Source organism: Rana temporaria, chromosome 6 (assembly GCF_905171775.1).
Source record: "Rana temporaria chromosome 6, aRanTem1.1, whole genome shotgun sequence".
Classification (NCBI taxonomy): Eukaryota; Metazoa; Chordata; class Amphibia; order Anura; family Ranidae; genus Rana; species Rana temporaria.
Genome location: NC_053494.1, coordinates 193,686,805 through 193,705,052, shown reverse-complemented (window position 1 = coordinate 193,705,052; position 18,248 = coordinate 193,686,805). Strand labels below are relative to the sequence as shown.

The 18,248-nt window shown below is 43.0% G+C and overlaps 1 protein-coding gene across 1 annotated transcript in view; it reads left to right on the top strand.

Annotated features, from left to right (window-relative positions):
- ARHGAP15 (Rho GTPase activating protein 15) overlaps positions 1–18,248 on the top strand; it is a 721,117-nt gene that overhangs the window by 111,538 nt on the left and 591,331 nt on the right. Inside the window, exons 4-5 of the mRNA XM_040358038.1 lie at positions 850–934; positions 17,489–17,575. Coding sequence (XP_040213972.1) covers positions 850–934; positions 17,489–17,575 — 172 coding nt within the window. The remainder of the gene's footprint in view (positions 1–849; positions 935–17,488; positions 17,576–18,248) is intronic.

The window sequence follows — 18,248 nt, the reverse complement described above, 5'->3', positions numbered from 1 at the left end:
TGTCGGTGCACAGCCATTTTCAGTTCTCTCCGGAGATGTCCAATCGGGTACAAGTCTGGGCTCTGGCTGGACCACTCAAGGACATTCACAGAATTGTCCCATAGCCATAACTTTGTTATCTTGGCTGTGTGCTTAGGGTCGTTGTCCTGTTGGAGGTTGAACCTTCACCTCAGTCTGAGGTCCAGAGCTCTCTGGAGCAGGTTTTCATCAAGGATGTCTCTGTACATTGCTGCAGTCATCTTTCCCTCGATCCTGACTCCCAGTTCCTTCCCACAGCATGATGTTGCCACCACCATGCTTCACTGTAGGGATGGTATTGGCCAGGTGATGAATAATGCCTAGTTTCCTCCAGACATGATTTTTGCCATTCAGGCCAAAGAGTTCAATCATTGTTTTGTCAGACCAGAGAATTTTGTTTCTCATGGTCTGAGAGTTCATGTGCCTTTTGGCCTACTCCAGGTGGTCTGTCATGCGTCTTTTCCTGAGGAGTGGCTTCTGTCTGACCACTCTATCATACAGTCCTGATTGGTGGAGTGCTGCAGAGATGGTTGTTCTTCTGGAAGGTTCTCCTCTCTCCACGGATAAATACTTTACCTTTATCAGAGTGACCATCAGGTTCTGGGTCACCTTCCAAACTTCTTCCATTTACAGATGATGGAGACCACTGTGCTCATTGGGACCTTCAATGCTGCCGATATTTTGCAGAATATTTTGGTGGTTTATTTGTTACTTCTATATAAGACTTTTTATTATTTAGTCTATTGTCTACTAAGATTGCTCATAGATTTTCCTTCACAAACTCTTTAAGCATTTCACTAATTAAAAATGACACTTCTGTTTCCTATATAGAAAAAATTGGGTCCCGTCCTATGTTGTTCTTTCTGAGCAGAAACTTGAATTCTACAAGGATGCCAAAGACCTGACCACGAGCTGGGTGAGTAGTTTGTGGAAGCTTCACCAGTTATGATCCATCAAACTATAGGTTAATCACATGAAGTCTTTAAACAGGCCTATCAAACAAAACAGTATAAAACACCACAACAATATTTAGTTTAGCTATTTCAAGCCGGGTTTGGTAGATATCCAATATATATACTGTATATATTGTACATGGCATTGGGAATGTGTTTTATTTCCCCAGTATTTGAGTTGTGGTCTCTTTAAGCTGAACAGTTTGAAGAGATTGTTAAGTGCTCAGGGGTTCTTACCCATGCAGGGTGAGGTGTTTCAGAATGGTCCAGCTAGCGAGGACTGGCTTTCAGCACCCTCCGGACTGATAAGTCCTCAATAAGGACCCAGAAATTCAGAGATTTGAAGAGTTTGAGGAGGGAAGAACCTCCAAACCCTGCTTGTTGCTAAATTCAAATATGTGTCATAAATGGTACCTCATCCCTATTAGACAGTAATTATTCAACAAGGTGGAACCGGATGAGACTTTAGTGGTACCAAATTAACTAATAAAATAAAATGTTGTAAAATATACATTTGTATATGTATGCACAAAGTGTATATATATTTTACTACATTTTTTTTTTATTGCATGATAGTCAATTTGGTACCCCTAAAGTCCCATCCGGTACCCCCTTGTTGAGTAATTACAACCTCCAAACTCTGAATATAAGGTCTCTGGTCCTGAAATCATTAAGCCACATGCAAGGGAGTTTTGAAAAGCAGCAGGATGGAATCCGCACCTCTGTCAGTGACGCGGAAGGGGTGCAGCAAGGACTGTAGTACATATAAACCAAAAAAGAGAGCACTCACAGGTCTTGAGAGGTGAACGCACAGTGAAGATTTTATTTTGACGTCTTGGCAAGGCACAAGCTCGTCCTGAGGAAGATGAGCTTGTGCCTCGTCGAAACGTAAAAATAAAATCTTCGCTGTGTGTTAACCTCTTAACACCCGTTAGTGCCGCTCTCTTTTTGGCATTATATATATTGGATTTTTATAGTCTTTATACTCTCTGTAAGTATTTAGACTATATTTTTACTATACTGGCATTTGAGATCCTTGAAACGTGTAATGTTTTTATGGACATTTGAACCGTAAGAAAAGGGTACAATCCAAGACAATCAGTCTTCACACTTTTAAATGTGATTCTCTCACACCTCAATGTTTTTTTAAGATGTCCAAGCAAGGGAGTTTTTTGCTCACACTACACTATCTCATTATACTCTTACTAGATCAAACCAAACACTTGTACTAATACTGGAGAGAGGGTTAATCTGATGCAGCTCTGCATAGAAAGTTTCCAAGTTTTTTTTGACAAAGTTTAAAGGAGTTGTAAAGGCAGAAGGTTTTTAATCTAAATGTATTCTATGCATTAGGATAAAAAACCTTCTGTGTGTAGCAGCCTCCCCCAATTACTTTCATAAATCCATCTCTATCCAGCGATGTCCACAAGTGTCTAAGTCGCCTGGGACACTCCTCCTTATTTGCTGAGACACAGCAGCTGGGCCATTGGCTCATGTGGCTGTCAATTAAAGTCAGTCAGCCAATCTGGGGAGAGAAGGGGTGGGACTCTGACTCAGCTTTGGTGCCCCCATAGAGAGCTGCTGGCTGAGGGGGCACTCGATTGGAGGGATGGGTCAGGAGCAGCTAAGAGGGATCTGAGAAGAGAAGGATCTGGAAAACCAACTGCACAGAGGAGGTAAGTATAACATGTTTTTTTTTTAATTAGACTTTACAATCACTTTAATTGAACAAGCTGAACTTAGAAGTTGATTGGCTACCATGCACAGCTGCACCAAATTCTGAGTGCTCCAGTTTTAGTAAATCTCCCCCTGTGTGAGTGCATTAAAGGATCTCTCACTCAAACTTGAAATTACAATTTTGATTACATACTAGCAGGTTGAAAAAAGGAGGGGAATACAAGGGTTAAAAAAAAGACCAGACTCTCATACCTCTCAGAACAGTGAGGCCTCGTACACACGACCGTTTTCCTCGACAGAATCCATCAAGAAACTTGGTGGCAGAGCTTTTTTGCCGAGGAAACCGGTGATGTGTATGTTTTTCATCGAGAAAACTGTCGAGGAACTCGACGAGAAAAAAAGAGAACAAGTTCTCTTTTTCCTCAACGGGGGTCTCAATTTCCTCGTCGTGTTCCTCGTCGGGCTGGTTTTCGACGAGAAACATGAGCGTGTGTATGCTAAGAAACCCGCGCATGCTCAGAATAAAATATGAGACGGGAGCGGACCTTCGGTAAAACTAGCATTTGTAATGGAGATAGCACATTTGTCACGCTGTAACAGACTGAAAAGTGCAAATCGTCTCTTACCAAACTTTTACTTAACACGCAGTAACATGAGATTAGCAAAAGCAGCCCCAAGGGTTGTGCCAGTGGAATCAAACTTCCCCTGCCGTTGTATGTGTTGTACGTCACCTAGGGTTGCCACCTCATCCCTTTAAAACAGAACACATATGAATTACACAGGTTCTGTGGCTAATTAAGGTGGTAATTAGACTCATTTGGTGCCTTACCTGCATTAAATCAGCCACAGAACCTGTGTAAATCATATGTGTTCTGTTTTAAAGGGATGAGGTGGCAACCCTAACGTCACCGCGTTTGAGAACAACGAGATTTGGTCTTGACAGTGTGTACGCAAAGCAAGCTTGTCAAGTTTCTCGACAAGCCTAACAAGGAACTCGTCGAGGAAAACAATGTTTCATTTACGACGAGTTCCTCGGTCGTGTGTACGAGGCCTGATTCTCAACTCCTGTCTTCAGGACCCAGTAACAGGCCAGGTTTGCAAGATAACTGAAATACATCACAGGTGATATCATTTGCTGCTCAGTGATTGCAGTATTCTAGTCTGCATCTCCCAAAGGTAATTCATAAAATCTGACCTGTTAGTGGGTCCTGAGGACTGGGGTTGAGAACCACTGCCTTAGAGGCTCTAGTGTATCATTATTAGGGGGTCTCACTTTTTATTTTTAATGTTTTATTTATTTAGTGCAGATTGTGGTAGTTGGACCAGGTAACAGATCTAGGTACACCAAAGGGCCAGTCTCACCATTGCACTTACCAATAAATATAATAAGCCAGTAAATTGCTTAGCCTTCCAGCATCCATGTTAAAACAAACTATCAATCTTGTATGGAATGGCCCTTTAATAATAAAAAAAACTCTCCATAAAACTGGCTTCGCAAAGTATCTCTTTAGATTATATCAGCTGTAGCTGATGCAATTCCTAGCCTCAGCATCAACTGCAAAATCCACTTTGTACTTTTTTTTTCTCCTTTTCTGCCGGAGGTAAGGCTATTGATCATCACTTTCCGAGATGTGACGAGTAAGTTGTTTAGACAAATCTACCATGTACCCTCATAGCCTTAAATATAATGCTGTTAAAGTTTACAAACCTCTGCGTGGCAGAAAAGGGAGAGCCAGTCAGTGAGAGGATGATAACGTAGCAAGAGCGGAGACGCTTTATGACAGAGCCCTATTGTGAAGGCTACCCAAGGCTGGATGAGACCTGCCATACCTTATTGGCATGACGGCTGCCCGGGAAGGTGGTTTTATAAGCTGAAGTCACTTAGAATAAGCCATGTCCTCTTTTGGCAGGTGACAAAGATCACTTTAGTCCTTGCTGCCAAGAGTATCTGTCATAACGGATCTCTTTCTAATAAAAGAAGAAAAAGATGAAAAACAAAGCAGAAAAGAAAATGATATTTCATTATTTGTCACTGACACGAAAAGGGGGAGAGGAGGACGCGTTGTCAGAGCGGAGCTTCTGTTGAAATGAACATCAGCGAAGTCTTTGCTGCTTCTGTGGACTCGACACGGAAGTTGCTTCGCAAGCAAATCTCAAAGGTTTCAAATGTTGGAACTGTAATACTTTTTAAGTCGCTGGGAAGTTAGTGCACAATGGGGTTGATTTACTAAAACTGGAGAGTTCAAAATCTGGTACAGCTCTGCACAGAAACCAATCAACTTCCAGGCCCAGATTCTCAAAGGACTTACGCCATGTACGCCGTTGTAAGTCCGAATGAGAGCCGTCGTATCTATGCAGCTGATTCTTAGAATCAGTTACGCATAAATTCGGCTAAGATACGAGCGGCGTAAGTCTCTTACACCGTCGTATCTTAGGGTGCAAATTTGCGCTGGGCGCTAGGTGGCGCATCTGTAGATTTCCGCGTTGAATATGCTAATGAGCTAGATACGCTGATTCACGGACGTACGTGCGCCCGGCGTAGCAAGATACGTCGTTTACGTAAGACATACGCCGGCGTAAAGTTACCCCTCATAAAGCAGGGGTAAGTCATGTTAGGTATGGACGTCGGAAACGTCGGAACAGCGTTGTGTTTTACATTGTTTGCGTAAGTCGTCCGTGAATGGGGCTGGACGTAAGTTACGTTCACGTCGACTAGGCATTGAGCGGGCGTAATTTAATTAGAAAATTCTACATGATACTGAGCATGTGAGCGCATGCGCCGTTCAAAATAAGCGTAATTTACGTGGGGTCATGATTAGTTTACATAAAACACGCCCCCCTGTTCCCCATTTGATTTAGGCACGCTTACGTCTGCAAAATTACGCTACGCCGTCGTAACTTTAGACGCAAGTGCTTTGTGAATACAGCACTTGCCTCTCTAAGTTGCGGCGGCGTAGCGTAACTACGATACGCTACGCCCGCCTACATTTATGCCGCTGACTGTGAATCTGGCCCCCAGTTTTTTTGTCAAAGCTCAATTAAACAAGCTGAATTTAGAAGCTGATTAGTGGTGGCTGGTGTTTTTTTTTTTTGGGGACGGGCAGCAAACAACCATACACCACCCCACCCTAAACGGCACCCACCCCCTCACTGTTTGCCGGTTGGTCCAACACTTTCCCCATCATGGCGGGTGGCCGGCAGCGTGGTGCAGCGGCTCCGCTCTGAGTCCTCTCCTCCATGGTGGCTTCCAGCTCCTCCCCTCCTCCTAGGCGTACAATAGGATCGCATGTCCTTTCAACCAATCAGGTGACCGGTGTCAAAACCTGCTTCCTGATTGGCCGGAAGGAGGATCAGTGTTACAACAGTAAATATTTTTGCTATTGTAACACACATGGGTGGGCTGAGAGCACACTCTCTGTGACCCGAGCCCACCCTATTTCAAAGCCTATTACAGCCTCTGGCTCTAATTCGTGCTTAAAAAAAACAGCCCCTTCGCATTGGAATTCATGCGCCGGAGTCACTTTATTATGATTGCACTTATGTTAGGATATGTACCGTATATAGAGTATAAGCCAACCCGAATATAAGCCGAGGCACCTAACGAGTATAAGCCTAGGGTGTCCATCGGCATGCCTCACTGTGCCTCACTTTGCCTCACTGTGTCCATGTGCATGCCTCAATGTGCCCATGCCTCACTGTGCCCATGCCTCACTGTGCCCATGCCTCACTGTGCCCATGCCTCACTGTTCCGGGTCCAGGGGACCTACGACTGGCCGGTAACGGGTCCCCAAAGTGACCAGAGAAATTACTGTTTAACATAGGAGTCTATGGAAGGGGTGCCCGGCTTTGAAAAATCGGTGCTCCCCGGCTATAGGTCCCCTGGACAACAAACTTTGCACACTTGTAGAGGAAGAGTGGGCACAAAAAGGTGACTCGAGTATAAGCCAGGGGGGGCATTTTCAGCACAAAAAAATGTGCTGAAAAACTCGGCTTATACTCAAGTATATACGGTATATGTATTTATGTTAATCAATTTGCTAGAACACTAGCTGTATTTTAAGCACCAGTCACCTTATATTTTATAATTCATTTGCACTAAGGACTGTTAATTTATTTATTTTGTCACATATAAGTCACTGGTTGGAGTGCGTTAGTGAGGCACTCAGACTCCTGGTATTGGATTGTTTTTTAAGAACAGCGTCACACCTACTGCTTCAATCTATTACAAACTACAGTGAGTACAAAAAGCATGCTTTACTGCATATACAGACTGATTTTACTATTGTGGGCTTAGTAAGACTTTATGAAATTACAGCTACAGTTTTTTTCCTCTTTTTGTGATAAATGTTTTACATAAACGGAAAAAAAAGCACCCCTGTCAGTGGTAAAGGGTTTGTCTCAACCTTCTAATGGTCATTGTTGCTGGACAGTTTGGTCTGGTAAAGTACTGACTGGATCACCAGGCAAAAACGAAAGAAAAAAAAAAAGCCTAAAAAAGAAAGCAAATGCAGCCACCACATCCAAGAATTGGTATGCTGTAATATAATACATTTTTGTTCTTGGGCTTAAAGGGGTTGTAAAGTTAAATGTTTTTCACCTTAATGCATTCTATGCATTAAGGTGAAAAAACTTCCGCCAGCTCCCCCGTTTTACTTATCTGACCCCTCGAAAGTCCCACGCTTGCCCCCGACATCCTCTTCGCCGCTCAGCCTGGCCGTGGATTGGTTACAGTGGATGGATTGAAAGTAGTGCAGCCATTGGCTCGCTCTGCTGTCAATCACATCCAAAGACGCAGAGCACCGGGGGATGGGGTAGAGTGATACAGTGAGTGGTTATGGCCGCCGGCTGTATCACGGGAGCGTGCCAAGAACTCAATACCATGCGAGAGAGAGCTCCCATGAAGGTGTTGAATCCTTGTGGGGGGGGGGGTGAGACAGCCGCCGAGGGACCCCAGAAGACCAGGTCCGAGGCCACTCTGTGCAAAACGAGCTGCACAGTGGAGGTAAGTATAACATGTTTGTTATTTTAAAAAAAAAAAAATTATCTTTCGTGATCCTTTAATACCACTTCAAGCCAAATGTGAGCTTGTAAGTTTACTACAGTAAGTGCTAATGATCCAAATTAAATAAACACAATTAAGCATTTTGGTAAACATTTTATAATTTGCAATTTCTGTTCTGAAAAGTGTTCTGTCATTCATGACGGAAAAAAGATAGTTATCCCGACTAAAAACATTTGCAATAATAGTCAGTTTGCATTGGATTGCTGCTTGGTAACATTTCAATAAAGCTGAACTCAAGGCACAACTTAAAGGGGTTGTAAAGGAAAACTTGTTTTTTCATAATAAGCATCCTTTACCTGCAGACATTCCTCTTTTCACTTCCTCATTGTTAGTTTTTGCTCAGAAGTTGCTCTATTTCTTCTCTGTTCTGTTCACTTCCTGCTTGTCTGATTTGACTGACCATCGTGAAGGGAGGCTTTACTGCGGTGGTCAGTAACGTGCTTACCCCCTCCTGGGAACTACATCTGTGCGGCAGGACACTCTCTACGTGTTAGAGACTTCAAGGAGGTGTGAATTACTGGGCGTGCCGCAATTCATACTGGGAAATGTAGTTCTTACATGAACGAGCGATGCAAACCAGGAAGTGAATGAGAGAACAGAAACTAGAACGCCGGGAGGATATAGATGAAGGAATTTAATGGGTATTTACTTGTTTTTTTATATAATCATTACCCTATTCTGTCTGTCTACCTTTTAGGCAATTTTTTTTTTTCATTTACAACTCCTTTAATTCCCAAACATGTAAAGGATGTGCCTTATAATGTATTTTATCAGTCAATCAGGCACTAGACTGTTTGGTAAATCCACTAAACTTGTCTGGCACTAACCTCCAATTAGCTCAAATGCTGTCAACTAAGACAGGCCATAAATTAATCTTTTTGTTAATTTCCACCAGGGGTAGAAGGAAAGAAAATAAGGGAATCCCTCCTGTGGAGCTTTGGTGTTCTCCCGTCACAGGGGATGGGATTAGCCGTCCCTTCCAGAAGATCACAGTGATTAGTGCTAGTGGATATAACCTCTAGCAATAATCACATGCTAAAAATCCGACATGCTGGTTTTACACAAGTCAATCGATGGATCTACGTGGATACAATCAGCCTGCCCATACATGTTTTGAATCTTGGCTGGTTCCTGCTAAACTCGGCCAAGATTCAAACTGTCTATGGTCGGCTTAAGTAACCCTTCTCTCAGTACAACCATTTGCACAGATACACTGGTCACTGTCCCACCCCCATCCAACAACAGGGGGAGATAGGTGTGTCTCAAAGTATATGATGTCATTTATGTACCCATCCAATAGCACCCAATACCAGCCTTTCTCAACCATCTTACTCTAGAGCAGTGGTCTCCAAACTGCGGCCTTAGGGCCAGATGTGGCCCTATGTTTTCCTTTTCCGGCCCTGAGGCATTTCTCCTGCCACTGACCCCAACAATGGGACAGAATTCCTTCCACTGACCCCAACAATGGGACAGAAATCTTTCCACTGACACCAACAATGCAACAGAATTCCATCCACTGACACCAACACTGCGACATAATTCCTTCCACTGACACCAACAATGGGACAGAATTCCTTCCACTGACCCCATCATTGGGACAAAATTCCTTCCACTGACCCCATCAATGGCACATAATTCCTTCCACTGACACCAACAATGGGACATAATTCCTTCCACTGACCCCATCAATGGGACATAATTCCTTCCGCTGAACCCAACAATGGGACAGAATTCCTTCCACTGACCCCAACAATGGGACAGAATTCCTTCCACTGACTGCAATAATGGGACATAATTCCTTCCACTGACACCAACAATGGGACAGAATTCCTTCCACTGACCCCATCAATGGGACATAATTCCTTCCGCTGACCCCAACAATGGGACAGAATTCCTTCCACTGACCCCAACAATGGGACAGAATTCCTTCCACTGAATGCAATAATGGGACAGAATTCCTTCCACTGACCCCATCAATGGGACATAATTCCTTCCGCTGACCCCAACAATGGGACAGAATTCCTTCCACTGACCCCAACAATAGGACGGAATTCCTTCTACTGACTGCAATAATGGGACAGAATTCCTTCCACTGACCCCATCAATAGGACATAATTCCTTCCGCTGACCCCAACAATAGGACGGAATTCCTTCCACTGACTGCAATAATGGGACAGAATTCCTTCCACTGACACCAACAATCGGGCACTATTCCTTCCACTGACACCAACATTCGGGCACTATTACTATTACAAAAATGGGGACTTGTTTACTCCTGCTAGGCACAGTGTGGCCCCCTAAAGTCTAAACGACAGTAATCCGGCCCTTAGATTATAAAGTTATTTAATTTTTTCGAAGGTTCCTCTAGGGCAGGGGGTCCCCAACCCCCTGCCCTAGAGGAACCTTCGAAAAAATTATTGGGTCGCAGGAAACCCTTTCAAAAAAACCAATTCATTAAGGGTTAGTGTGGGTCAGTGGAGTTCAGTAGAAGAATTCTTTACTTACAGTTGCGGTCAAAATGACACCCTTACTAAAAAGATCCTTGGTGTCATGCTGTTGACTCTGCCAAGTGGCGTTGGCCCTGGAACCATGAAGCACTATCAAATGGGAAGTCAAACAGCCACTGCTCCTGGAACCCCTAACTATCTCTGGAGGAACCCTGGTCGAGAATGGTTGCCCTATATGCTTGATGGCTTCTCTGCCACCCTTTTCCCTACTCATCCCCATGCTCCAAATAACGTGGCAGTGCTAAAAATACTAGCATTTGTAGTTCAAGGATGGCCATTTACATTATAATAACCTCTGATGATGTGCTATACCTATCATCTCTCTCTCTTCCATAACAACGTCTTTTGAATCACACAGCAGGCATAAAGCTTGACAGGATTCAATCCGAGTCCTAATAAATTTAAGGCATTCGGATTAACCCCTTGGTACTGATGTAACACAAATATGCAGCCCCGCTGGATTAGGCTTTTTTCTGTGAGGCTGCATATTTGCGAATCTCCCTTTATGCTGGGAGCGGGCTGCACGGCGCACTAGTAATAAATAATAAATAATAAAAATAAAATAAAAAATCAGGAGATATGCATTACCACTTACCAAAAAATTAAAGCCCAATTTGTCCTAAAAAAAAACAAAGGTATATTCCACCTGGATGCACAAAGTAGTTGTGATGATATGTACGGTTTTATTAACACTTGTCAAAGTTGCAAAATGGGGCTTAGGCATTTAGATTTGTTTTACCCTTAGTAAAGGGATTAATAGAAATAAGCAAAGCATAAGCTTCCAATTGAAGAAATCTGATTGGGCCAAAAGTTCAGTTTTTTTAAACTAAATGAGAACCTAAAATAATAATATTTTTTTTTATGTGAGTGGTTATATTGCCAGGGACTTGATGTACTATTACAGAATTTTATATATAGTCAATAAGTTAAATTAATCAAATTTAGAATTTTCTTCGGTTAACTTTATCAGCACTAACACAACTGTAGTCAGAGCTTGTTAGGAAATCGGGGCATATCTGCACAATGCATGATAAACAAATGAAGATTTTTTTTTTTAAACATAATCATTGTCATTTCTCCTGATAAACATTTATTTAAGTAGTGCTGTCTCATCAAATGTCTCTTGGTCCACGCTACTGTGTGTAGCAGCAACTGAACAATGATAATTTAACAATGGAAACAAAAGGAAAGCTTCATTAGAGATTGTGTATTTAGGTATTTATGGACAATCATTATTGTTCTTTCCCCAATATAGCTATGTAGTAAAATAAGAACATATATACATTTTGTATTTCAAATTATATTTGGAGAGTGATTTTTCTTGTTAAATACTTCCACATTCTGCTTCCTTTGGATGAAGGTTTTTTTTAAATGTGGTTTTATTTTAAAGTTACTTCTTTGCTGGATTTATAAGATTTATAGCAAATAGGGAAAAGACAAAAAGATTAACGCCATCCGGCACTGATTAAAGCAGGACTGTATTAAAAACATCCTTTAGTCCAGTTGTGTATATGATAAAACAAATGTTTAAAGGGGTTTTAAAGGTTTAAAACATGGGTCTTCAAACTACGGCCCTCCAGTTGTTCAGGAACTACAATTCGCATCATGCCTAGTCATGTCTGTGAATATCAAGCCTCGTACACACGACCGAGGGACTCGACGGGCGAAACACATAGTTTTCCTCGTCGAGTTCCTTGTTAGGCCCCGTACACACGACCAGTTTCCTCGGCAGAATTCAGCTTCCGACCGAGTTTCTGGCTGAATTCTGCCGAGAAACCCGGCCGTGTGTACACTTTCGGCCAAGGAAGCCGACGAGGACCTCGGCGAGGATATAGAGAACATGTTCTCTATTTCCTCGTTGTTCTATGGGAGCTCTCGTCCCGCCGAGCTCCTCGGCGGCTTCAGGGCTGAACTGGCCGAGGAACTCGATGTGTTTGGCACGTCGAGTTCCTCGGCCGTGTGTACGAGGCCTGAGGCTGTCGAGGAACTCGACAAGCCAATTTTCTCCATTCCCGTCAGGGAATTAGAGAACATGCTCTCTTTTTGGCTCGTCGAGTTTCTCGACAGTTTCCTCGACGAAAATGTACACACGACCGGTTTCCTCAGCAAAAAAATATCTCCCAGCAAGTTTCTTGCTGGTTTTTGCCGAGAAACTCGTCGTGTGTACAAGGCCTCAGTGTGTTACAATGCCTCATTTGAGGATCCCTGGTTTAAAACAATGATGACGACATTGTCATAAAAAGCTCAGCAGAACAGAGCCCCACCCTCATACTCATGCAAAACACAGACCATAAACGACTACCTGGGCTATTAAATAGAGACTGATGCCGCGTACACACGATCAGTCCATCCGATGAGAACGGACCGATGGACCGGTTTCATCGGTTAACCGATGAAGCTGACTGATGGTCCGTCGCGCCTACACACCATCGGTTAAAAAAACGATTGTGTCAGAACGTGGTGACGTAAAACACAACGACGTGCTGAAAAAAACGAAGTTCAATGCTTCCAAGCATGCGTTGACTTGATTCTGAGCATGCATGGATTTTTAACCGATGGTTGTGCCTACTAACGATCGGTTTTTAACTATCGGTTAGGAATCCATCGGTTAAATTTCAAACATGTTGGCTTTTTTTTAACCGATGGATAAATAACCGATGGCGCCCACACACGATCGATTTTGACCGATGAAAACGGTCCATCAGACCATTCTCATCGGTTTAACCGATCATGTGTACGCAGCATTAGGCTCCAGAGAAGTACATGCCCACAGAACTATCTGTTCTGTTGCACTTTTTGTGAAAAACATTGTCATCGTTGTTTTTAATATTTTGAGTGTTTGGAGGGTATGGCCACCCTGGCCTTATATTTTGCCAATTCTGACGTGTTTTTAAATAAAGTTTTTCTACATTAGTATACCGTGATTGGTCCTCCTTAGACCCCTTTCACACCATGAGTTTGCGGCGATTTATCGCTGTTTAAGCAGCACTTTTGAGCCGCTTTTCGGTTGCTAGCAGGATGATTTTAACCCCAAAAAAGGGGTTAAAAACTCCTGTGTTATGGTGCTTCTGAAGGGCTTTCATTGCAATGGGCAGGGGTGTTTTGGGAGCGCCCCAGTGTGAAAGAACGTGTTGCAATGAATGGGAGACATTTTTCAGGTGCTTTAGAGGTCGCTATTTCTAGCACTAAAACGCCTGAAAACTGCCTCAGTATGAAAAGGGTCTTATACAACTCCTTACTCCAGGTGATCCATTGGTTCCCCTTCTTATTTCTTTTTTGGGGTTAACGACAAGTTGTGGAGTTAGATAGAAAAAGGTCCTGGACTGCCGCACTCCTTAAAACTATGTCTTTATCATACAAATAAAATCCAAAAAACAACCAAAGCGATGCAGTCAAAATGAAGTGAACAAAAGGAAAAAGGTGGCTGACATGTTTCACATCATGTGATGCTTACTCGAAGTTGTGGAGTTACCCCATCCAATGAATGAATCAGTAACTATATTGTTAACTATATTGTTAATTCAGAATATGCCCAGACATGGGTCGAGGCCCCTTCTCACTTTTATAAACCACTTAAGGACCCCTTCAAGCCGATATATGTCGGCAGAATGGCACGGCTGGGCACAATCACGTACCTGTACATGTCTCTTTAAGCCCAGCCGTGGGGTCACGAGCGTGCCGCCAGCGGAACACTCGCGACCCGGTCCTAAGCTCCGTGACTGCACCCACGGGACCCGCGGACCCGATCGCCACTGGTGTCCCGCGATTGGTCACCGGAGCTGACGAATGGGGAGAGGAGTGTGTAAGCACATCTTCCCTGTTCTTCACTGTGGCAGTGTCATTGATCGTCTGTTCCCTGATATAGGGAAAGATGATCAATGACATCACACGTCCAGCCCCGCCCCCCCTACAGTTAGAAACACATATGTGGTCACACTTAACCTCTACAGTGCCCCCTAGTGGTTAACTCCTAAACTGCAATTGTCATTTTCACAGTAAACAGTGCATTTTTATAGCACTTTGTGCTGTGAAAATGACATTGGTCCCAAAAAATTGTCCGATTGTCCGATGTGTCCGCCATAATGTCGCAGTCACAAAAAAAAAAACTCTGATTGCCACCATTAGTAGTAAAAAAAATATTAATAAAAATGCAATAAAACTATCCCCTATTTTGTAAACGCTATAAATTTTGCGCAAACCAACCGATAAACGCTTTTTTGCGATTTTTTTTTTACCAAAAATTAGGGGAAAAAAAGTTTTTTTTATATATATTTTTGGGGGATATTTATTATAGCAAAAAGTAAAAAATATTGGATTTTTTTCTAAATTTACGCTCTATTTTTGTTTATAGCGCAAAAAATAAATACCGCAGAGGTGATCAAATACCACCAAAAGAAAGCTCTATTTGTGGGGAAAAAAAGGATGCCAATTTTGTTTGGGAGCCACGTCGCACGACCGCGCAATTGTCAGTTAAAGTGACGCAGTGCCGAATAGCAAAAAGGGCAAGGTCCTTAACCTGCATAATGGTCCGGGTCTTAAGTGGTTAATCTTACCTTTACAATAACTCTTCCTCTAACCTAACACTCTCACACTAACCTTCCCAGTATGGATAAAGTGAACTCCTGCGCTGTCTAAAAAGTGAAGGGAGGGGGGACTAAGGGCAAACTAGAAATACTGCTGCAAATATAAAGGTCTACCTCGATAGACTAAGGTGAAGCAAATGTAACAGATAAAATATTTGCGCTGTAGGGTGTGTGACAGAAAGTGAAAATAAATAATGAAATTACAAAGTGACTAGTGGGGATAATACTGCTGTGACAATAAAGAAAAAATTGAACAATCCTTAATAGAACACGGCACTCAGAAAAAGTCCAGATCTAGCACAATCCTGCTGTGTAAAGGTGCATAGCATCAAAAGTGAATCCAATCGCCAGCAGTGTAGGTATTGTATAAAAAATAATACAAAAACGCACTCTTAAGTGAAAAACAAGGAAAGTAGTTCTAGAAAAAATATAAGACCCTTGGATCCGGAGTATGGGTGAGATAGAGTAGTTGAGCCAACACCAAGATCACATGTATACACCTCTGGTGGACCCAGCTGCTCACCTCAAATTAAACACACTGTGTTTTGATCAACCTGGTCCTGGTAGGTATAGTCCACAGTTAGGTAACACATACAGGTCTCCGTCCGGTGTATTACATGAAAAAAACAAAGCAAGAAAAAAACAAAAAGCTGATGGTGAAATAACGTCACAGAGGGGGCTAGTAGCTGGGGTCTTGGCGAGTGGGAATGCACTCACATGTAAGTGAGAGATCTCAGGCTCGTATCCACGAGCGCCAAGCTCGTTAGTCCCTCTATCCTTTCTCCTGCTAGATCTCTGGAGTAGTAGGCTAGCTGTTTAGTCTCCCCAATGGTTCGCGGTGTGTGGAAATACCTTAGCTGATATGGGCTTGCAGCGGCTCCTATTCCCTCTCTCGGTGCCTCAGATGGAGCGCTCAGATGGCGTGATCATACATGGGGGAGAAGTGAACAAAACACCCATAGTATAGCCCGATCAGCGGTACAAAAGGTTTATGTTATGTTATGTTAAGGTTTGTTTTTAATAAACCTTTTGTACCGCTGATCGGGCTATACTATGGGTTACCTAACTGTGGACTATACCTACCAGGACCAGGTTGATCAAAACACAGTGTGTTTAATTTGAGGTGAGCAGCTGGGTCCAACAGAGGTGTATACATGTGATCTTGGTGTTGGCTCAACTACTCTATCTCACCCATACTCCGGATCCAAGGGTCTTATATTTTTTCTAGAACTACTTTCTTTGTTTTTCACTTAAGAGTGCGTTTTTGTATTATTTTTTATACAATACCTACACTGCTGGCGATTGGATTCACTTTTGATGCTACTGTATGCACCTTTACACAGCAGGATTGTGCTAGATCTGGACTTTTTCTGAGTGCCGTGTTCTATTAAGGATTGTTCAATTTTTTCTTTATTGTCACAGCAGTATTATCCCCACTAGTCACTTTGTAATTTCATTATTTATTTTCACTTTCTGTCACACACCCTACAGCGCAAATATTTTATCTGTTACAACCTTCCCAGTAGCCCTAAAGCAGGGGTGTCAAACTGGCAGACCTCCAGCTGTTGAAAAACGACAAGTCCCATGAGGCATTGCAAGGCTAAAGCCCCATACACACGGCCGAGGAACTCGACGTGCCAAACACATCGAGTTCCTCGGCCAGTTCAGCCCTGAAGCCGCCGAGGAGCTCGGCGGGCCGAGAGCTCCCATAGAACAACGAGGAAATAGAGAACATGTTCTCTATTTCCTCGTCGAGCTCCTCGTCGGCTTCCTCGGCGTAATTGTACACACGGCCGGGTTTCTCAGCAGAATTCAGCCAGAAACTCGGTCGGAAGCTGAATTCTGCCGAGGAAACTGGTCGTGTGTACGGGGCCTGACAGTTACAAGCATGACTCCCACAGGAAGAGGCATGATGGGACTAATATAAAAGTAAACTGTGCCAAGGAGGAAACCAGATATCAGGCTGGTAAAGAGCAACGATAATAGATAATATGAATAAAAGCACATTCAGTCCAATAAAAAGTTCGTAGCAGCACCACCATGTGTCAGCAAAACTTCAGTGTGAACACACCACCACCAAACTGAAAGCCGCTTACCAGAACCACCCAAACATTAGGCATGTAGACAGATTCTATTCAATGGGCTCCACATCAGATTAGCATCAAACTGGGGAGGGATCCAGGGAGCAGATCTCAAATTGCACCACATCGATGATTGAACATATCCTCGGTATATGAATAAAAACGGACCATAGCGTGATACTGTACAAAATATAAAAAAAAAATGCATAAGACATGTACTTACAAACATCTCATGATTAAAAGCGTGTATGTATGCCAGCCGGCAATAGGAGCCCTTCCTCCTTCAGATGGAACGCGGTGACGTCAGTGTGCGCCTTCCCAGACGACGTTTCGTCATTAACAGACGTTCTCAATGGGGGGACTAGTTATGCAATAGCTGGAGGGCTGCCAGTTTGAGATCCCTACACTAAAGACTAGCCATCCTCCAGCTACCTAAAGCCGACAACAACTGGAACAACTACACATACCCTTATAAAGCAGGTGACAGTATAGAATGTATATTCAAAAATGTTACATGTTTTTGTTAGGTGTTTTTTTTTTATTGTACCTATATTATGTGTTAAGTCAACACTTAGGTAAAGAAACATATGCTTTTTTGTTTTTTTAGAAATCAGGCAAGTTGGAATGTATAGACCTTTGGGGAGCAATTATTGAGTGGTCAAGTGAGAAATCCAGCCGTAAGAATGTGTTTCAGGTAAGGTAAAAAATGTTTTCATCATCTGGTTTTAGTTTGTGCACTCGTGTTGGAGAAACATGGTCGGAGAGTTGGTTGTGTGTTTACCTCTGTGATGGTTTATGAGATGTTTCAGTGTTGGAAGGGTTTTTGATTAGGGCCTCTTGATCCCCTTTAGGGAAAGAGAACCTTGACCGATGGGGGCATGGACAGGAGCTGGGAGTATACGGTATAAAAGTGGCCAAAGGGGATTGGTGGAAGTGCAGGGTGATGGGGTTGGGCCTGAGCTCAATAAAAGGGAATTCTGGGCCTTTTTTGAAGAGCATGTGGCTAGAAGAGCTAGCCAACCTCCCCCCTCATTTTTTGGATGGTTTGTCACAGCTTTAGCAGCGTTTTTTTGACCTTGACCACATTAAAAGTTGCTGTAATGGGCTATGCCCTTAATAGAAAAATTGAATTTAGGCTGTCTGTTTTATGGTAAGGACACGCCCCCTCTGGTTAATGTTAAAGGATGCTCACATTATAACTCTGACTGGCACTGGTTTAAAGTGGTTACATGTTCTGTGTTGGAAAATTAAATAAAGCTGCGGCCTTGCCCCTTTTCCATCTTAACAGTTGTAAGTGTGGTTTCTTATATGTGGGGGCAAGGGTTTGTGCTGATGTTAATGGTTGGCTTTATGCCTAGGCCTATGCG